This window comes from Chelonoidis abingdonii, chromosome 1 (genome assembly GCF_003597395.2).
Source record: "Chelonoidis abingdonii isolate Lonesome George chromosome 1, CheloAbing_2.0, whole genome shotgun sequence".
Taxonomy (NCBI): Eukaryota; Metazoa; Chordata; order Testudines; family Testudinidae; genus Chelonoidis; species Chelonoidis abingdonii.
This window is the reverse complement of record NC_133769.1, coordinates 57,147,034-57,170,100: the sequence shown is the minus strand read 5'-3', so window position 1 is coordinate 57,170,100 and position 23,067 is coordinate 57,147,034. Positions and strand designations below refer to the sequence as shown.

General features: G+C 41.3%; 1 protein-coding gene across 6 annotated transcripts in view; it reads right to left on the bottom strand.

Annotated features, from left to right (window-relative positions):
- Window positions 1-3,946: 3,946 nt before the first annotated feature.
- CNTN1 (contactin 1) overlaps window positions 3,947-23,067 on the bottom strand; it is a 507,922-nt gene continuing 488,801 nt past the window's right edge. For 5 of the 6 annotated variants that reach the window (XM_075065747.1, XM_075065743.1, XM_075065756.1 and 2 more), the window contains one exon: window positions 3,947-6,511. In XM_075065747.1, coding sequence (XP_074921848.1) covers window positions 6,435-6,511 — 77 coding nt within the window. In that variant the 3' untranslated portion in view covers window positions 3,947-6,434. The remainder of the gene's footprint in view (window positions 6,512-23,067) is intronic. The other variant, XM_075065761.1, reaches the window with a different exon arrangement.

Below are 23,067 nucleotides of genomic sequence, written 5' to 3'. Positions count from 1 at the left end.
TTGCCAGCATTAACCATAGTATTATACATCTGCTTTGGGAGTGATGAAGTGAATGGCATATATCGAAGAGCTATACATTATGGGCTTTACAAGTCCTTCCTTTAGAAGGTAGGTCATTGTGGGAATGTTCAATTGCATGCTGAACTTATTGGGTAGAACAAAAAAGCTTCTTTTCAGAGCTCAGCCAATGGTTGGCTACTCAAGTTTCACTTTCATTAATGTGTTATATTCAATACATCAGCTAAAGTGCCAGCTCAACAGAAAACAATCTCTTCTTCCAATGAGAAGCAGAATATTTTCTCTAGGAAGTGACTTGTCATTTCAAATACCAGCGGTAGGATTATAACCTGTTTTGACAAAGATTAAAGGCTAGCTTCATGGAGTACTTGGCTGGATTCTGCCTCTTCTTTAAGCTATAGGACAATCCACGGAGGGCCTACCATAAGTTAAGAATTCTGGAACACTTTACTCCTCAGGTGACATAGTTCAATAAAGAACTGTATTTATCGCAGTGCTGTCATACAGGAGTTCTTACTAAAGAATGCAGATTTATAATGGAAAACTGTTGACTTCCTGCACTGACCCAGACAGCACAGAAAACTTGTTGTGTTGAATCCACACAATTTCATGAACATAATTTCTACAAAAGGACACAGGATAACTCTGAGTAGTTTAATTACTAAACAAAAGAGCTCTGCTGCACCAGCAAAATCTCTTTTCAACTAGCTTTGCATGTACACATCCTGCTTATCTCTTTTAAATTGTACCCTATTTTGTACATTTGTAACCTGCATAATAATATGGAAACAGGTTTAGCGTGCAGAAGGAAAACAATCTGATATCAATCTGTTATACTGTTAGTACGGGATTTTGTTCTTTCTATAAAATGTGCCACAGGAAGCAATTATTTGAGGAAACAACCCTGCGTGAAGTCAGTGTGTGCACTTTCATTAGAGGGTGGCAATGTGGCCTAACAGTTACACGAAGAAACAGAGTTAGGACACTGGGGTTTGCCACAATGTGTCATGTCTCAGTCTCCCATCTAATGTTGATTTAGCCACCAGCACAGAGATCATTTAAAGTCTCCCTATAAGTGCAAATACTATTTGTTAGAGAATTTCAGTAATAAGCATAGTCAAGGTGTTCGGTTGTCAAATAAAAATATTAAAAAAATTAGCAGCTGCAAACAACAAATGAAACCTGGAGGCAAAGTGGAGAGGAGCTCTGCACCAGTGTGAATAAACTAGGCATAGCTAGGTCAAAATGGTGGGACAAGGAGTGTCTGCTCAGCCTCTCCTTGATGGAGTCCTAGAAGTGAATAAGGAGTACATGCAAATGAGCTCACTGGGCTTCTGCGAATACAGTCTTCCGCCATCCCAGTCCTGTGGAGGCTACCACTGGCTTTCTAATAACTTTGCAGTAGCTGCATCTTGGGGCTGAGAGGCTTAGTCAGAGTCCCTCCCATCCAAACAATACATGTTAGATTTGGAGGGAGGTGGAGGACTGATTGCAGGAAGCTATGTTAACTCCAATCCTCAGACTACCTGTAGATAGGGGGTTGTTTTCAGCTCTAGTGGGTGCTTCATGGCTGAGCTATGAGCCAGCTGTGGTACTGGGGAATGTTTGACTCTCTATTCTCTTCTCTGCTGTTTCTCAGCCAGGGTAATGTAGAGCGACATCTGAGGAGGTTCTTAAGCCATGCTTGCTCCTCTTGAACAACATTAAATAGCAAACTAATGGGAACAGGAGGTGGAAGGAGAAAGCTTTTTGTAATGACACAGATAGGAGTTTTAATCTTCTAATGGGATTTTTAGTAACAAAAGTTAGAAAAAAATTAACTTATAAAAATAAGCCCTGGCACGATTCCTTTAGCTGTAGAATTCAATACACATATATTGTAAAAGGTCTATTTTACAAACTGTAACTGGACAAAATCAGTGTTGGGTTTGGTTTGGCCTTGGGTGCCATGTTACTGGAACCTCTAAATTGTGAAGGTTTGGAATCAATGGTTCCATTTTTGGCCCAGCTCTATAATTAACATATTTTAAAAAGTGTTAAAATGAATATTACCAGTGGGCCTTAAACACTAACTAAATTTTCTGAAAACCAGGCTGTAACATGTAGCTGATCAAGAGATGTGGTAGCAGCATTGCAGACCAAAGAGCGGAGAAGATAGGTGTCTGTTTTTCCCCAGTTCAGTGACGCTTGGGTACAATCACTCAATAGGAGTTGCTAAATAGGAGTGTCTCTTAGGTGGTGTCTCAGGGAAGGGACTGGCATCAACTCCAGGGTTTGTCAGTCACACCATATTATCCCAAAAAAGGGACCAGAATCATCGCCACTTGAAGTAGGGGTGAAGTTTTCAAGGGAATTTTCAAGACGTCCTTCAGGCCAGGCTTGATCAGACTAGATACAGGGAAATAAAAACAAAAATAAAAAAAACATACATTGAATAGAAAAAAATTGCAACCTTTCTAATTGAAATATGGAAGGTATTTTTAGATTTTCATGTTTTGTCTATGTAAGTCATGGCCCTTTTTGTGAGTCTCTTTTCCCTGTGTATTCTTGAAAAATGAAAAGAAATGATGTATGACACAGCTGGAGGAAGTACCAGCAGAGAACAAAAGAGGACTCAACCATCATTGGAGAAATAATCTGAGGGAGGTGACCAGGCAGTTTGTGTTAGTTATTCCTGCTGTCTGAATAAAATGGAAGCTTCTGTTGTGGTTTTGATAGCCTAGCACAGGTAGAGTACTTCCACTGAAAGGCCTATATGAAAGGTGAAATGTAGGTTATAGGATACACAACTGCTGAAAATTGCAGTATTTTTTTACTCCTCCCCTACACAGTTACAGAAAAATCTCCTTAATCAGAGTTTTTACAGTGAGTTGAAACAGAAATTCCAAAGCAGAATTAAAAAAAAAAATACTTGGAACTTTCAAAAGCTTCACTGAAACACCTGTGTAATATCTGGTGCTGTTATTTTAATGATACTTCCAATAAGAAATAAGCCATGACACAATCAAGCTGGAAACATCAGATCTTGAGTCACAGACTCTCAACACTGTAAGAGTATGAAGGTTTTCCTCGTCTATTGCCATAAGCCCAGAAGTCTGGAGAACCAAGAAAAATCAGGACAAAAATTATAGAACTTGCAAAACAAGAGCAATGGAAGCCTCCTGTTCCTGGTATCTCTGACTGCAGTTTTGATCTTGTCCTGATGTATACCATCAGGCTGACAATATGGCTACTCCTTTGCTCATTATTTCACCAAGAAATAATTACTGTAATCGTGATCTGTTCATATTTCACACTGGATCGACTGGAGATAATTTTCTATTTCACTGTACAAAGGTTAAGAAAACTCTTTTCTGACAGACTCCTACTTTCTTTGTTGGAAATGCAGAACTCCCAGCAGTTTCAAGAATGGAAAAAGGAACAAAAATTTGCAAAATGACCACCAGTTTCATTGACAGATGTGCTACTTCTCCAATTGCCACATTTAATGATATTCATTCAAACCCAATGAGATGCTGAATTTGCCTCTCAAGAGGCACTTAGCATCTCACCAGATAAAGCCCTTAAATCTGATACCGCCTCCTGAAATCAGTGGGATTGCACAAGGTGTACCTCAGTGCCAAACGTGGCTCCTTTTGATCAGCTTTAGGAAATGGATCTCTTGATAATAAATCTGTTGAAATGGGAAACATTACTAATCACAGCTGTTCTTCTTGGTTAACCCTTGACTTCGGTGATGCTCCAGAAATATTTCACAATAGAACCTTTCTGTTATTAAAGCTGAGAAAATGGTATTTTTCACACCATTTCCCCCTAAGCAAACCAATAAAAAGCACTGGGTTTTTAACTCTCCTGTTAAATTCAAAAGACAGCTTTTACATCTTGAGTAACATTAATACATTTATTTAATTATAATTTATTTTTCATTCTTAAAAAGGACAAAGCATGGTCCTGCTCTACTAAATTAAAAAAAATAAGATAAAGAATAACTAAAACAAATTCAAAATTCATCAGTATTAAGTAATATTAATATTAAGTTTCCTGAATTATAAAGAAACAACAAATATGTCTATCTAAACTTTAATTATGAACCTTGCATTTTAAAGCAGATGATACATTAGTTAGTTTTGTTGACAACAGTTTGAAACTGAAGGTCCCAGTTTACACAGTTGTGTAAAACAATAAAAATCTGGAATTACCAGATCAGCATGTGAGATGATGTAATATAGCTCATCTGTGTTACAGATTTAAAAAAAAAGTGGTTTTACCTTCCAAATAGTTTTCATCCAAAAATTACACAGTTTTGCTCCTTATCTCACACATTAGAAAATCAAAAGACAATCATGCATTTGGCAAAAGATTTAGTTGTGGTTGTACATTATATAAAAATGAGTCATATTGCATAAAAACCAAAACAAAATAAAACAATCTTTTGTACAGAAGGCTTATAGAGTATTAGTTTCTGTTACGCATGAAAGCAGCTCATTTTTCTTCCAAATAACTATACAGTTTATTAAATTCAGGAGAGCTCTTATAACTTTTGACATTCCTCTATAGGGAAATTATCACTTTCACCTATTTAAAAAAGTTTCATCTTGGAACAAAGAATTAAAATTAAACTAAAACAGTATTATTGATATTTCTTAATGAAGACGCTAAACTTCTACAGGTAAATATATAGTACAAAATCATACAAATTAAAGAAAGGGGTGTAAAGTATTAATAGGCCTATTCTTGCTTCATGTAAATAGTATTATTATGGACCTCTACAGTATCAGTTCTAAAAAGATAAACTCTATCTCTAAATAGCTAGCAAGGTTGTGCTAATAAAATATGATTCAAAGCTTATAATTCTTGAAGCATCAGACATTGCACTATTACTTGAGCCAGCTGATTCAATATCACCATGTTTCTTCAACATTCACACTCAGACTAAGTTCTCAGCACACCATGGAAAAAGAAAGAAAAATGCACTTCTTTAACAACTTGAAAAAAACCCACTGAAACAGTGTAGACACAGTCAGAGCAAAATCATTCCCTGTTTCCTATTAGATTTCCAGTTTTGCAAAAGCCATAGTTGACGAATCAGACCAGCTGGGATCTGCCTTTCATTTTACATCTTCATATCTTTCAGTATTACGTCAGACAGGGAAATAGTCTAAGAACTTTTAAACTCTTATTTACAGCACTACAAATAGTATAATAATATCAAGTTATTGAAAAGAAAGCATATTCTTCCAACTGTAGGGCTTCACTAAAGAAAAGTAAAAACTTGAATCCGCAGCATAAAAAAAGTAATCAGAATAATTTTTTGTTACTGTGCTACATTCTTTTTGCCATTTTACTATATGTGTTTTACCTTATTATTATAAATGTTTTAAAACACAACTTAAGCATTCTATTGTTTGTTGTTCCAGTGGCTGATCCTATACTGGACTCCATTTTCAAACTTTTAACATGCTGTTCCAATATCTTGAAGGAGGAGGGGCAATTATGCTGCTTGTATGAAAGCCAGAATTTCACACTCAAAATCAGCGATGATTGACTTATTTAAACAATAATTCCTGAACTGAGTAAAGGAAATGGTATCAAGCTGCATATGCTGCCACTGATGTTCTTTGCATGATAAAATTGAAATAATCTATTACTAATTAAGAAAATCACAATTTGTTTGAGGAGATTTTTTTTTTTTTTTAAATATTGCGTTATAGGAAGTAAAGGGCTGGAAAATCCTTATAATTCAATTTTGTTGGTAATATTCAAAATTAAACTCCCCAAATGCACCTAAAAATAAAAATTCCTTGTAATGAAACCTAGTTTCAAATGCTTCCAAAGTATACTCAATTGCTTCAAGAAAAAAAGCTCTAAAAATGAATTCAATGTTTTTGCTTTGACTGTATCCCTAAAAACCTGAAATCTCATAAATGATAGTAGGGCCATTCAAAAATATGCAGTACACAAAACATATAGCATACAGACAGACATAATTACTCTTATATTTACCACACACAATCAACATTTCAATCTCTATTATATTTCACAATTTGTTATTCAAGTTAAAGCACCTATGTATGGTGATTTTACTTTCACTGTACAGCCTATGTTATTGGATTTTAACACTGTAACTTGCCCATTGGACCAAATCATGCAACTGTCACAAATCAGCATAAGTGTTTTATAAGGCATATCGGAACAAGTTAAAAATCATTTCTTATCCTTTCAAAAGTTGATTCGCTTGATGGAGGAGTTCCTGGATGCCTCAGTCCTCAAAGTTCATAGTAAATCAGTAGAGTAATTTTTTAAAGTGTAATTTATTTGGCTTAAGATGGTGCCAGGAGTCAAAATGAATAGTAGTCCTCACAGGTTTGAAGGGTGTCCTTTAAACTGGGCTGAGGACAAGATAAATCCGGAGACATTCAGAATTCTAAGTAGGCAAGGACACCAATGGCAGTCAGCAATAAGCCAAGAAGACCAGGTGATACTCCAGCAGCACCTACAAATAAAAGACGTAATGAATGTTTGTTTTTACGTGAATGATCACCACAAATTTAGATGCAGGCAATGATTCAAGGTGAGAGATCTTGAAAACCAGCTGGTACTTCACAAAGCAGCTTCTACCTGTATGGACAATTTGAAATTGATAAAAGTCACCACAATATTACTAAGGACTCGCTCTTTCATTCTGTGTGAGCTGTTTATTCAGCATGTTTATATAATCAGTGAGGCCATTAAGATCACATTGGTGTATTTTGGTTGGATGGTCCAGCAAGCCAGGAGGCTATACCAGGAGGCAAAAGGTCAAAATAAATATTTAAACACGTGAAAACAAAATGAGCAGAGACTTTGAAATGTGATGAAGCAAAGAGATACCTCCAGAAATGTTAATGTTGTTATGATCAGTAATAACCTAAGAGCTGTCACAGACTCTGGGCCATTTGTTTACCTGCTGGATTATGAAGTCCAGATGGCTAATCTCTAACAGTACAGCATTTGTGTGTATATTTCTCTTAAAAAAATCACATGGTCTCTTTTAAATAAATATATCAGGACAAAAATATTCAGTGACAGTTTACAATCTTTGTGTGATTTTGCTTTGAAATAACAAGCATAAAAATGACACTATGTGCAATTACTTTTGTTGTCTCGGTCCAGCTTCCTGTAAGCAAACTTCTACTTCATTAAGCCACAAATGGATCTATCTGGCAACCTTGCTCTCAATCTGGGGAGGAATGAATGGTAAGGAAGAATAAGCTATCCTCTCATCTCTTGAGATGGTTCCTGTAGATCAGGATTGAGGTAGATTAGTTGGGCAGTGTGGAAGAAGGTTGCACTACTGTCGTGGGTGGTGTACTTCACCTACGGAGAGAAGACTTGAAGGTGGATCCAGTGCTGTCAGTCCCTGTCTATCTAGATTTTTATTCTGTGCTCATTTCCATTGTATTTTAGCACCTAATCTAGTATCTCTCTCTATGCTTTCATTACATTCTAAACAAACCTAAAAGGAGAGGTTACTCACTCCATGCAGTAACGAATTTTTTTAGATGTGTGTCTCTAAGGATGTTTCACTTCAGGTGGGCATGTGTTCCATGAGCCTTTGATTGGAGATTTTAGGTAGCAGTGCCCATTCGGCCCAACATACACTCTATTCTGCCTTGTGCTCAGCAGTGTTGCTATTTAGAGCTGCATGGGTGACCCCGCTCAGTTCCTTGCCTACTGGAATGCTCCACAGCAGAGCAGAGCACCTATACAGACATACATCTTGAAGAACTACACTTATTGCATAGCGTGAGTAACCTCTCCTTCGAGTTGTATCCCTATGAGTGTTCCTTTTCAGGTGACTACTGAACATTGCCCTCTAAGGATGGGGGAGGAGGTGCTTCATAGTCAATCCAAAATAGAAGACAATGCAGTAGAGCCAAACATAGCATCAGAGGTTGAGTCATGAATTATTGCATAATGTTTAGAAAAGATGAGTATGGAGGTCCCAGTTGTGGCTCTGTGTATTTCAGCAATGGGAACATTCTTAAGAAAATCTACTGAAGTAGAAAGATCTTATTGAATGGGTTAGTATTCTTGAATGAGGTTAGAGATCATGAGACTCATAACAAAAGATAATGCAATCAGATGTCCATCTAGAGAGAATTTGCTTGGAAATTGGAGATCTCTTAGATCCGGCCACAAAAGACGCAAACAATATGCCAGATTTTCTAAATGACTTAGTTCTGGCCAACTAAAAGTCTAATGACATTCTGACATTGAGTGTATGTAATACTGCATTCTCCTTATTCAGGTGTAGTTTAGGACAGAAAACTGGAAGATCAATAGACTGATTAATGTGGAAATCAGAGGACACCTTCTGTAATAATTTGGGATGTGGTTGCAATGTGACCTGTCCTTGAAAAATACTGTAAAGTGGGGATATGCCATCAGAGCCCTTATCTCCCCAATGTAGAGCAAAAGTAATGGCTACCAGGAAGGCTGTTTTCATAGATAAGTCAAGAAGGGAACAGGTCACCAGTGGCTCAAAGGGAGGTCTCACAAGGCATCTAAGCACCAACTTGTGGTCCCAAACATGGACATGTGACACATCGAAAAATATTCCCCAGTCCCTTAAGAACTCTCACTATCATCTGACCACCTGTCAAGCAGATCTGGGGATACTCACTCCTCCTTGATGGCTGATATAAAATATGCATGACATACTGTCTGTCATGATCTTCACATATTTTCCCCTGATCAATGCCATAAAATGAAGACTGTCATTGCTGACCAATCTGAGTTCCAGCAAGGTGATGTGCAGAAAGCTCTCATGAGATGACCACCTGCCTTGAGCAGTCTATCAAGATGTGCTTACCATCCCAACAGAGATGCCTCTGTTATCATCATCAGGAATGGCTGAGTGAAGGAGATTCCTGCACATATGTTGTGAGGGTCTTTCCAGTAGGAATAGTAGGAACTGAGAGTAGTTTGTACAAGCTGTGTTTGCCTGCCAAATAAACAGTTCTGCAGCACATCTGCAACCTTATACGGTTGATCACTGAAGGCCCAGTTGCCATCTGTCCCAACAACTGAAGACAGTTTTTAACCAATGTCTGAGGGCTGATTTGGACTATACAGGCTAAATTCAATAGGGTTGTAAACCTCCGTGTTGGGAGGAAGACTTTGGTGGCTACCACACTGAGACAGATTCCTATGAATACCAAGCTTTGGACTGTTGTGGGTGGACGGACTTGTGAATGTCTGGCTGAGAAACAGTTCTGAGGCCTTCTGAGGGGCCACATAGGTCTCACTGTAGGAGCAAACTTTTAGCAGACAATCCTCAAGGTATACTGGGATTCCTTCTCTGTGAAGGTAAGCCGCTACCACTGACAGAACTTTGAAAATGCTCTGGGAGCAGAAGAGGATACAAAGGGAATCACTCTGTATTGAAAGTGGTTTTGACCTAGAGTGAAATGTAGGGACTTTCTGTGGTAGAGGTGGGTCGCCATATGGAAACATGCATCTTGTAGGTTGAGGGCTGAGAACCAATCCCCTAGATCAAATGATGGTATTATTGCTGCAAGTGTTACCATTTTGAACTTCTGTATCTTCACAAACCTGTTGAGGAGCCTTAGATCTAGAATGGGTCTCCACCTTCTGTTCTTTTTTAGAACCAGGAAATACCTGGAATAAATCTCATTCCCAACTGATTCTGTACTGCTAAGGTTCAGGAGGGACTCTGCTTCCTGCTTTAGAAGGCATTTATGAAAGGAATCTCTGAAGAGGGAGAGGGAAGGGGGGTTGGATGGAGGGAGGGAAGCAAAGTGGATGGAGTATCCTGCTGATACGATCTCCAAAACCCTATGTCCATAGTGATGTGCTCCCAAGCTTGTCAGAAGTGAGAAATGTCTTCCTTGCTTTGGGAACTGGCTGTGAACCACTGCAGCTGGTAAGGAAAAAGGGAAGAGGGTAACTTAAACACTCAATAACCCCAACAAAATTGGTGTTTTGGCAATGAGGGTTGCAAGACTAATGTCTGTGTATCAGATGGTCTCATTTTCTGAAACCTCTGCCTCTTTTGCTGGGGTTCATAAGGTCTCTGGGAGCCAAAGAATTGAGCAGAACAAGATCTCTGTGCTGTCTGGGACTTACTAGATTTCCTTTTATGTGCAGGCATGTAAATTCCCAGAGTCTGCAAAGTGGCCCTGGAGTCTTTTAATATATGCAGAGACTCGTCTGTATTTTCTGCAAACAATTTTAAGCCATCAAAGGGAAGGCCATCAACTATATTTTGAACCTCCCTCAGAAATCCTGACAGCTGAAGCCAGGAGGCCCTTCTCATGACTACAGCCATAGAAATAGAGCAAGCAGCTGCATCAGGGACATCCAGAGAGGACTGCAGAGATGTCCTGGTGAGGAGCTGACTCTCTATCATGATTGCCTGGAATTGGTCCCCTGCTCTGGTAGTAAATGCTTAATAAACAAATTGAACTTTGAGTAGTGGGCATCATTATATTTCACCATCAATGCCTAATAGTCAGAGATCCTAAACTGCAGTGTCTCTCACAAATATAATTTGCGAGCAAATAAATTGAGACACTTCTGATCTTTATCATATGGCATCGATTTAGCATGGTGCTGCCTTACATATTCATTTACAGCTTTGACATATATGGTGTTGGAAGAGGGCTCAGAAAACAAACTCCTAATCTTTAGTTAGAGCATACTATTTATTATCAGCCCTTTTACGGGTGGATGGTATTGTCGCTGGGGTATACCAGATTACTTTTGCAGGATTCAGCAGCACCTCATTAATAGGTAGTACAATTTGGAAAGATGATGATGTATGCAGAATATCAAGCATTTTATGTTGTAACACCTTAACTTCTCTGAGTGGAATTTGTAAGGAGTCCACTATCCTTTTAATGAGGTCCTGGAACCGTTTGAAGTTGTCTGCCAGGGATGGTGGGAGAGGCATGACTGCTTCATCTGGGGATGAAGAGGAGATGTTGTTTGATGGGATGACCTCTTTGTCTACTCTTGCCTCCTGTTTTCAAAGGTCTTTTCTTTTGGAGAAGGCCTTTTTTTGAGAGAGAGCATGCAGGGGGAATTGTCTACCCTTATCATGGCGATGAGTGACGCTAGGGTCCTAGAGAATTGCTGGCACTAAACCGCCCATGGATCCCAGTACTTCCAATTAGATGAGCCATATGGTATATGTGAGGGCACCCAAGAGTGCTCATAGCAGTGGGATGGAGCTTGAGAGTGTCTTTCACAAATATGTTCCATCTCCATCTGATAGTGAGGAGAGGAGATCTGAACTGAAATTTGTGAGACTAATGAGAAATCACCATCACTACTGTCATCTTCAACATCACTTTGTAGAGGTGGACCAACAGGAGAAAAAGATGGTGGCTCTGTCAGTATCAGCTGAATGTCTGGAGACCTAAAGGTCCTCGGTACCAAGAATGGATTGGTATCAAACAAAGGGGAGTCAGACTTCTCTGTTATTGCAAGGTCTTATGAAAATGTAAACTTCTGAGGTACCAATAGGTTGTCGATACTGAGGTGGCAGCCTGACAAAAGCCTGTGGCAGATGGAGTAGGCTTTATGCTCCTTGAGGAGAATCTATAAGCTGCTAGCTTGGTCTTCTGCAGTACCAAAATGTTAGGTACCGAGTGCCTGGCTGATTCTACTGGTACCAACTTAGAAGAGGTAGTCCTCTTATCTTTGTTGATTTGATCCCCTGATAGTAATGAAGACCCTCTTAAGACAGGACCCATAGATTCTTTGGGTTTACTGATGCTCACAGTACCTGAGAAAACTGCAGCCTCATGGGTACCAAGATGGGGATCAGCAGGTGCTGAAGCAATTATCTCAATCAGTGACGGGGGTTTCTTTGAGATTCCCTATCTGGGGAATCTAAGCTCCATTTCCCAGAGTCTTTTTGAAGGAATTCTGGAGTCTTCCTCTTAGAAGTTGTACAGGAGTATTGAGCTGAGTTGACAGTTGACTTGTTTGGAGACTGGTGTACAGCGGGGGGAGGAAGGGAGGGAAAGCCCCTGGTCTGGGTCAGAAGACAGACAGGGAACTCTCCATCATAAGGAGGCATGTTTTAATCTCCCGGTCCTTTTTGGATCTCTATTTTATCCAAATAGATCAAAAGTTACACTTCTGGGGGACAGGTGACTCCCTCGAGCAATGGACAGCCCAAGAATGCCAGTCACTCACTGGGTAAACCCTCCTGGAACAAAGGGCAATGTTTACAACCAGAGAGCTGGGCATACCTTCCCAGTAATCTAAGGTCCTTACAACAATTTTTTTAAACTATTAACTATAACTAACTACCACTATTATAACTAGTTAAGCTAAATAAAACTATGAGAAAAACTGCAGTTGAGGTAAGGTCAGCTTGGACACTGCTGAGGCTACATCTCAGGCTGAGGCGGTTGAGAAGGAACTGAGGGTGGTTTGCCTGTGCAGCTCTATCTAGTTATGGTGCAGAGTATGAGGTGGAATAGAGCACATGCGCAGGTCAAACAGGCAGCACTGCTTAAAATCTCGGACTGATAACGCATGAGGCACATGCGCATCTGAAGTGGAGCACCCACAAGGACATTACTCGAAGAAGAAAAATAATTTTGTAACACAATTCTGTTACAGCTGCTTCTGCTCACATTCTTTCTAATAAAGTTTCTTCTGAATAGTGTGACCAGTGTGACCAACCACAGATGGAGTAAAATGACTTGTAAAGTTCAATCTCCTTAAACAGAGTCCTTGAGGAGTTTCTGGGGTCTACTTGTTGGAAAGAACTTTCTTTGCCAAAAGGATCATGTAGCTGACTGAGGAAGAAACGAAGGAGCTGAAGGATGGGACAAGGAAACCATAAACCATAAAGCAAAGATTCAGCAGGTAGTTCTATTCCGTACAGTAGCAGCAAAGAATATTAAAGTCAAATATCAAGTGTTTTCTTTATTCAAAGATTTTACAACAACAAGAGACTGTTATGATCACCTAGTCTGACCTCTTATATAACATAGGCTGTAGGATTACACCAAGTGGGTTCTGCATCAAGCCCATAAATTTGTACTTAAGGATGTGGAAGACACAATCTTTCAGTTACAATGTTCTACATCTTTCAGTAAGTAAAGAGGCTGAGCCTGCATTTCATGTGCGTTCAAAATTTCCCATTAGCAAATGCTGTCCTGATCAGATGTCTGAAGCCAACAGGAGTTTGTAGGTGAAACCAGGATTGGTATCAAGACAAGTTAAAATAAATGCCTGAAAGTTGAATTGAGACACTTAATTACCTGCACTCTGGAAAAATAAGGAAACCAGCTGAAAATGAAGTTGGATGGACTTGTGGCTAAGGAGTAAGGCAATCCGAGTTCCATTGCCAGTCTACCAGACTCCCTGTATGCCCTTGTACAAGTCATCTAATTGATCTTGGCTTCAGGTCTCTAACTGTAAAATGGGGATCATGATATTTTCCCATCTAGAGAATAATTTCATTAGTATATAGGAAATACTCAGATATTATGATGATGAGCACAGGCACTGACTTTGTCCTTTCCCAAGGGATGCTTGATCCCCACTCCTCCTGGGTCCCACCCCACCCTCTTCTCCAACCCGCCACTCCTACCCTGCTCCCTCCCCCAAGTGCACCCTGCACACTGCTAAACAGCTGATCTGCAGTGGGTAGGAGGTGCTGGGAGGAAGGGGAAGGTGCTGACCAGAGGCTGACAGAGGGTGGGAGGCATTGGGGTGGGGTGGGGTGTGGGAGGAGCTGGTAGGGGGCTGCTGGTGGGTGTTGAGCACCCACTATTTTTTTCCCGTGAGTGCTCCAGCCCCGGAGCACTCATGGAGTCTGTGCCTTTGATGATGAGCATCATAGGAAGGCCTGTAAAATCAAAATCTCTCTCTGTAAGATACTATAAGTAAATGAGGGTCAACCCCCCCACTCCCAAAGGTCAACATGCACACACAGAGAGTTCAATACTCAGTAAGTTTAAGATGTCTGTATAAATCATGTGAGAAAACTAGTTATTTTGAAGAGATTAACAAAAGTTCTTTTTTTTTTTTTAAACTTATTTCTGCTTTTTGGTAGGTTTTTCCCTATATGCCCCTGACTGAGCTAAATATTGTGAGCCATATTTTCTCCTGACTATATCCTGCTCTGAGGGGCTATGTGTCAGCTGAGAATGAGAAGAATGGAGCTTTGTCCTCACTACAACAAACCAGCCACGCAGAAAAAGCCTCACCCAAATGATTACACAGCACTATCTACCATCTTTGCAGAGATTTTTTACCATTTAGCAATACAACTTACTTACAACTTGCTGTAGTGATTCCTTTGAATTCTACATGTATATAGTATCTGAAAAATCAATACATAGCTCATCACTTTCCTTGTCCTCATATTAAGTAATGAATTTATGGAAAGCACTATGCTAGACTTTAAATACAGCTGCTTAAAAATAGGCAGAGACTGAAAAATGAATAACGTATTTTATCACCAGTGCATGTGTGCCATGCTGTCTTCACTGTTTACTAGCTTAATCTTCAAAATCTTTGAATAAACATGTCCAGATCCTCTGTATCAAACAAGATTGCAAATGGCATTATCTGGGCACACCAGACTGTCAGTATTTAAAGTTGTCAAACCAATATCATTTGTAAACTTGGCAGCTGAGCAAGATGTTTTGACTTTGAGGTCAAGGAGTATGAAAAGATTAAGCTATTTAGTAAACAAAGTTCAGGCATATTTGAGATAAAATAGTTTTGATACAGTCTGCACATATTGTGTAATCAAAAAACCTGCATCAATACAAAACGTGTTTGGAGGGATTTCAGCAACAATTTGTGTGACCACTCAATGAAGTAACGATTATTTTTTCTGATATGTTTCTGATATCCAACCATCATGAAATCAGCTGTCAGGTAAACTGAGGATGAACAGCAGGAGATCCAACAGTGCTTCCTTCATAAGCTCAGCTCATGAACACTACAAACTTGTCTTTCCACAGAAAGTTCGGTATCCAACCAATTGAAAGACAAAGGAATGAGATGAATGCATTTTGGCCTTTGTGCAATTCAGAAATGATTTGCGTTATGGGAATAACCCTGATCAGTTTGCACCTCATTGGGATTACTTATCACTTGGACACATGTAAGCAACTTGTTGTAATCACTTTCCACATATGCTAGAGTGATGGACCTTAGCAAACAAACAGTAATAATAAATGTGGGCTACAGAAAAATAATTTTAGAGTTGTATGTGGGAATATCCACACAAAATTTGCAAGAACAGTTCAGTTGGAATTGTATTCAGCTGGAAATTCCTGTACAACCATCCAATCTGGGAACAGATGCTATATCATGTGACATAAGCCAAGTCTACACAGCAACTGGGAGGGGTAATTCCCAGCTCAGGTAGGCATATATGCATTAGCTCTGCTCCAGCCAGTGCCTAAAAATATCAGCGTGGCCATGGTGGCATGGGCAGCAGCAGCTTGGTAAAGTATATACCCAGGAACTGGATAGCCAGAGCAGCTCCAATGTCCATACTGCTAGTTTTAGCTGCTAGCTTGAGCAGAGCTAGTGCATATCCATCTACTTACACTGTGAATCAAACCTCCTAGTTGCTATGTAGACATACCCTTAGGTGGACAGTCAAAATTAAGCAACACAGCTCAATTTTTGATTGTTTACAAACAATGCAGAGTAAAACATATGAATATTTTGCAAAGAAAAAAAAGTTACAATCTGAAATAAACTATTCCCTGAGAAGTACTCCCAGTGGGCAATATGCAACACAATTCACTTGGGGTAAAATTTATCCAAGTGCAGCAGGCTCAAAAATACATTAGGCACCACTTCAGTGCTACCATGTAAGCTCTGTGCAGTAAGGTTACTCTTAAACCCAGACATGACACTAACAGAACATTGTGAGGAAAGCTATCACATTAAGCAGACTTCTGTCTTTTTTGTTGGACTACTGATGCTGATGTCAGGAGGTACATGCTGGATTAGCCCTCCAGCCAGGCCTGTGGGTGCAATCCTGTAGTCCTTACTCATATACAACATCCTTGAGATTAATGCAAGCTTTGCCTGAGTAAGGACTGCAGGTTTTACAGCTGTAGGCCAATGCTGATGTAAATCTGACCTGCCAGTCTTAGCAACTCTTTTAAAAATGAAAGAAGCATTGACATATATTTAATACAGAACACTGCTCTATGCTGTGTACCTTGCCATTGCTGGTATGATAATTCACCCATTTATTTCCTCCTTGGAAAAACAAAATGGTTGATTTTATAGTTGAAAAATGTACATACGTAGAGTAAGAGGTTTTAAATAGTTGCTTGTATATGCATTTGATTACCTTTGCCATATAGATACAAGGACATGCAAACTAGCCATATTATCGACAAACCAGGCAGTACCATTAGCACACATGCTACAGAGTGCTACTGCAGTGGTCAAATCTGACCCTTTAGCATCTGACCTAATTTAAAATATGAATGACTGTAGACAAATATTTATTTAAGTATTTGTGAATATGTGCAAACAAATGTATGAATTTATATAAAAGGAGGATTTTTGCACTCTCTGTAAAGGCTGGCCATGTATGAACTTGGTATTTCCTTTCTCTGACTTGGGACCCATTTAGAAATAACACAGATGATTCGTATTAACATTATTTATGACTCCAAGTGAAGCCCTATTCCAGTACCACACTATCTGTAACCCTATCCCATCAATCGCAAGTACATACCGCACTGAAAACACAGAATGGCAAACTGCAGCCACAGAAGGAGCGGCCAAGCCGAGTCAGCACGCCAGTCATGAGGCCTAAAGACCACCAGTCTGAAATGAAAGTATTTTTCTGTTTGCGGGTTTGGCATCAAGGTATCTAATTTACTGCAAATAAACAGTGTATGGCTGTGTGTGTTATATTCAATTTTCCTACTGGCCCTGAGCGTGAGTGTCCTCTATATATATCTGGGATGAATTACAGATTTGGCTGGATTACTATAAAAACGAAGCTCAGCTGTGGAAATCTTGAATTCTTTTAAACCTAGCATTAGCTTCTCTACAGTGGATAAGGAAATATCTAGAATGCACTTTACCTGTGTACAGGATTTTGTTTCTATGATGCATGTGTTGCACTTGATTAATCCATTTTTTGTATTCTGCTTTCAGGAGTCTGAAAGCCACAAACCACACACTGTCAATACTGTTAAGCATTTTCCCTCAAAAAGTTATATGTCTGAGTAAATGAAGGAAATACTGGTAGTTTTGGATACATTTTTCTCCAGTGGGAGCCATGTGCGTTAGATGAACTCCAGGTAAAATCCCACATATCTGTGGTTTTATCCTCCTTGCATCTTACATTCCCTGTTTCAGCACTGGCCATCCATTTGAAGCAGAGAAAGATCAGAGAGAAGTCCTCCATACTTCTGGCCTACGGCTGGCTTTGTGAGGAGAGAATTAGCAGAAGGTCACAAAAATGGCGTGTAAATCAATTTTCCATTTTTCATATACTGTATTACTAGCAACTTCAGACATTCAATATTTTACCATTTAAATATAAAAATAACAAATCTAATGTGTATCAAAACATCTATATATTACTCTAAATTGTGTAAATTATTTTCTTTAGACTTTGATTATTAAATCTGATATTGTTGCCCCTTCTTCTGACATCAACGTCCCCCTCTGTTGAGTGGTAGCTGAATTCTGGGGTCTTGTTGCTCTAGTGGAAGAGAAATCAGTGACCTAGAATCTGGGTATGCTCTATGAGTAACCTGCTTTATTTAAACATATACACCAGTCCTGGAACAGAGGCAGTCACTAATAGCATGCAGATAATCCACTCTTTCAGAAATCTCAATCCACGTACCAGTGCCCAAATCACAGGAAGCAGGGCTGACTCCAGCTTTTTTGCCACCTCAAGCAGCAAAGAAAAAAAAGGGAAAACCAGACTGAGCTGCCACCGAAGTGCTGCCGAAGAGGAAGTGAGGGACCGAAGGACCCGCTGCCAAATTGCTGCCGGAAACCCGAATGTGCCGTCCCAGTAATGGACGGAGTGCCGCTCCGTTCTATTGGCCACCCCACGCACCTGCTTCCTTCGTTGGTGCCTGGAGCCGGCCCTGATAAGAAGACAGAGCACTGTCCCATGAATTGCCTCAACTGTAGAGAATAAAGCAGTGAGCAAACTCTTTGCTACCTGCTACAGGTTCTCTCAAAAGAAAATGGTATAACAGAACTAATACTGCATTTCTTCAAAAAGTAAGAATGTGAGCAAGTTTTAAGAACTTGTAAGACTATGTGCTATACCACTAGTTGGTGACTCTTGCCATAATGTTTTACAATTTTACAGTATTTTCAATTCAAGGATTCCAAAGTATTCTATGTATTTTGAACACAGGATAGAAAAGTATTTCTATACTTATTTTACAGATGCACCTAAGCCATAGAAAGGGTCAGTGAGTTGCCCATGTCACACTATTACTCAATGCCTGAATTGGAAAGAGATTCCACAAGTCCTAACTTCCTGTTCTTTTATAACCAATGAAGAAATATTAGCTCTGAAAGCAAATTGCAGGCTAATTTCTTACCATATAGATGTTAAACAACCAATATGTTAGTTATTGGTCTTGATGTAATTAATCCATATAGTAAAGTTCATCTTCGCAAAGGAGTTTCTTTTTTCTAAGGCTTGGTCTACACTACAGAGCTGGCTTATGTCGACCTAACTATGTCAGTGTCTGTACTACAGCTTTGCTCCCATCAATGCAAGTTGCTTACTACACTGACATAATAACTCCAACTTCATGAGAGGCGTATTGTTTATGTAGGTGTAGTTAGAGCAACACAGGGTGTGTCTACACTACGGGATTATTCCAATTTTACAGAAACCGATTTTTAAAACAGATTGTATAAAGTCAAGTGCACGTGGCCACACTAAGCACATTAATTCGGCAGTGCGTGTCCATGTATTGAGACTAGTGTCGATTTCCGGAGCGCTGCACTGTGGGTAGCTATTCCATAGTTCCCGCAGTCTCCCCCGCCCATTGGAATTCTGGTTTGAGATCCCAGTGCCTGATGGGGCAAAAAACATTGTTGTGGGTGGTTCTGGGTACAGCCTCACCCTTGCCTCACTCCTCCCGCCATGCAAGTAGCAGACAACCATTTCGCGCCTTTTTCCCTGGGTGAACTATGCAGACGCCATAGTACAGCAAGCATGGACCCTGCTCAGCTCAAGACAGCAATCATGGACGTTGTAAACACTTCGTGCATTCTCGGGCAGTCAATGCTGAACCAGGACGTGCAAAACCAGTCAAGGAGGCGGCGGCTATGGCAGTGCATCGATGAGAGTGATGACGACATGGACACAGAATTCTCTCAAATCGTGGGCCCCTGCGCTTTGGAGATCATGCTGGTAATGGGGCAGGTTCTAGCCACTGAACACCAATTTTTGGGCCCGGGAAACAAGCACAGACTGGTGGAACCGGCATAGTGTTGCCAAGGGTGGGACCGATTCCGTGTCGCAAAAGCTTTCGCAATAGCGTAAGGGCACTTTATGGAACTTCGTGACTTGACTTTCCCGCTGCCCTGAAACCTCAGAATACCAACGATGAGAGCATCCCTTCACATTGAGACGCGAGTGGCAATAGCCCTCTGGAAGCCTTGCCAATGCCAGACAGCTACTGGTCAGTTGGGAATCAGTTGGACTGGGCAAAATCTACTGTGGGGGCTGCCGTATCCAAGTAGCCAAGCAATCATTAGCTGCTGGCTACAAAGGTAGTGACCTCTGGAAATGTGCAGGTCATAGTGGATGGCTTGCTGCAATGGGAATTCCCTAACTGTGGTGGGGCGATAGATGGACACCGCATATCCCTATCTTGGCAACCAGAGCACCAGGCACCCAGTATATAACACCTGCAAGGGTACTTTTCAAATGGTGCTGCAAGCACTGGTGGATCACAAGGGACATTTCAACCAAACATCCACGTGGGATGGCCGGAAGGGTCACTGATGGCTTCGCACTTCAGCGAAGCACCTAGTCTGTTTAAACAGCTGCAGCAAGGAATTACTTACCAGAACCCAGTAACAGGTTAACAGTTTGGTGGATGGCGAAATGCCTGTAATTATCCTGGGGGAACACCCAGCCTAACCCCTTAGATGCCATGGCTCATGAAGCGCATACACAGGCAGCCTGGACAGTAGTCAGGAGTTGTTCAACTACAGGCTGAGGCAAGTGGCAAGAATGTGGTAACATGTGGCATTTAACGCTGTACAAAGGTGCGCTGGGTGCACATTACTTAGACTTGCTCAGACCTCAGCCCAAACCAATGTCCCCATCGTTATTGCTGCTTGCTGTGTACTCCAAAATCTCTGTGAGAGTAAGGGGAGACCTTTACAGTGGGTGGGAGGCTGAGGCAAATCACCTGGCTGCTGATTATGCGCAGTCAGTCACCGGGTGATTAGAAGAGCAAACCAGGAGTGGTGTGCATCAGAGAAGCTTTGAAAACCAGTTTCATCACGGGCCAGGGTACGGTGTGACTGTTGTGTTTGTTTCTCCCTGATGACACCCCCTTCCCCTTGATTGACTCATTCCTGTAAGCCGCCCACCTCCCCTTTGATTACCGCTTGCTTCCTAAGGAAATAAAGTCACTCTTGTTTAAAAATCATGTATCTTTATTAATTAATTATAAAAAAGAGGGAGAGAACTGACATGGTAGCCCGGGTGGGGTTTGGGAGGAGGATAGGAGGGAGGAAAAGGCACTAAAAAAATTTCAAAAATAGACAGCCTTTTGGTTGGGCTGTCCACTGGGGTGGAATGGGTGGGAGCACGGAGCCTCCCTTGACGCATTCTTAGTCATCTGGTGGGTGAGGGGCTAAGTAACATGGTGAGGGGGGAAGGCGGTTATACAGGGGCTGCAGCGGCATTCTGTTATCCTGCTGCTGTTCCTGAAGCTCCATCAGACCGCCGGAGCATGTCCGTTTGATCACGCGAGCAGCCCCGACATTGCATCACGCCTCCTCTGATCTTCCTGCTGCCACCTCTCATCTCGAACGTCTCTTCTCTCTCAGACGTTCCACTGGCATCTTTCCTGTACTTTGATACCACGTCCTTCCACTCATTCAGATGAGCTCTTTCATTGCGGGTCACTTCCATGATTTCCAAGAACATTTCGTCTAGCGTCTTTTTTTTCCGCCGCCTTATCTGAGATAGTCTTCGAGACAGAGGAGGGAGACTTGAAAAATTTGCAGCTGCAGGAAGGAGGGAAAAAAGGGAAGGAAGTATTTAAAAAGATACATTTTACAGAACAATGGTTATACTCTTTCATGATGAACAACACTATTCACCTTACATAGCATATGTGATCTCACTACAAGGTTGTATTTTGCATCTTTATATTGAGTGCCTGCAGCTTTAGAGTTAGAGATCACAGACGCAGGTCCGGGCGTCAGAATTTGGCTTGCATGTGGCCATGGTAAGCCATTGTCTTTTGGCTTCTGCAGCCTTCATATATCCAGAGCCCTCCTTTCCCAAATAGCAAGTAAATCCCGTTGAGTGCTGCTTCTTTCCTGTTAACGTGCAGCACCAGAACAGCCCCTATCCAATTCTCTGGGATGATCGCTTTACCCCTCCCCCCACCGCGTGGCTGGTATCATGGAAGATTGCTGCTAGCTAGCCACCCTCCCCCACACTGCGTGGCTGGTAGCAAGGAAGATCCCAGCTAGCCAAACGTGAAAAAGCTCAGCGCCAATCACCGCCCCCCCTCCCTCTGCTTGGCTAAATGCAGGGAAGGATTTCTTTTAAGCCACAGGCAAACAGCCCAACCATCTCTGTCCCCTTAATTAAATTCCCATATTTCAACCAGGTTACCATGAACGATATCACTCTCCTGAGGATAACACAGAGAGATAAAGAACGGATGTTGCTTGAATGCCAGCAAACACCGGGACCATATGCAGCTAGGCTTTGTCATGCAATGATACCAGATTACTTGCTACATGCATGGCGTGGTCAAGTGTCCTACCATGGAAGATGGAATAAGGCTGCCCTGCTCAGAAACCTTCTGCAAAGGCTTTTGGAGTACCTCCAGGAAAGCTTCATGGAGATGTCCCTGGAAGATTTCCGCTCCATCCCCAAACATGTTAACAGACTTTTCCAGTAACTTTACTGGCTGCGAATGCATCCCAATTCCTCAGGGCAAATTAATCATTAAAAAACGCTTGCTTTTAAACCATGTTTTATATTTACAAAAAGGTACACTCACCAGATGTCCCTTCCATGGCTTCATTGTCTGGGATAGTGGCTTGGGAGGGCTGGGAGGGCACTTCTGTCAGGCAAAGAAAAAGCTCCTGGCTGTTGGGGAGAACGGAGTGCTGTGCGCTCTCTGCAAGCTCGTCCTTTGCCTCATCTTCCCCGTCTGCAGAATCCTCAGGCAAGGCTAAGATTACCCCCACAGATGGGGGGGGGTAGTGGTGGCGGCCTCCCCAAGAATTGCATGCAGCTCAGCGTAGAAGCGGCATGTTTGCCCTGCCCCGGACCTTCCATTTGCTTCTTTGGTTTTCTGGTAGGTTTGTCTGAGCTCCTTAACTTTCACACGGCACTGTACTGAGTCCCTGCTGTGGCCTCTCTCCATCATGGCCTTGGTAATTTTTTCAAACGTTTTTTCATTTTGTCTTTTGGCACCGAGTTCTGTTAGCACGGAATCCTCTCCCCGTATAGCGATCAGATCCAGTAAGTCCTGTGCAGTCCATGCTGGAGCTCTTTTTCAATTCCCAGACTGCATAGTCACCTGTGCTGATCAGCTCTCCACGCTGGGCAAACAGGAAATGAAATTCAAAAGTTTGCGGGGCTTTTCCTGTCTACCAGCCAGTGCATCCGAGTTCAGATTGCTGTCCAGAGTGGTCACAATGGTGCACTGTGGGATAGCTCCCGGAGGCCAATACCGTCGAATTGCGGCCACACTAACCCTAATCTGACATGGCCATACCGATTTCAGCGATACTCCCCTCGTCGGGGAGGAGTACAGAAATTGGTTTTAAGAT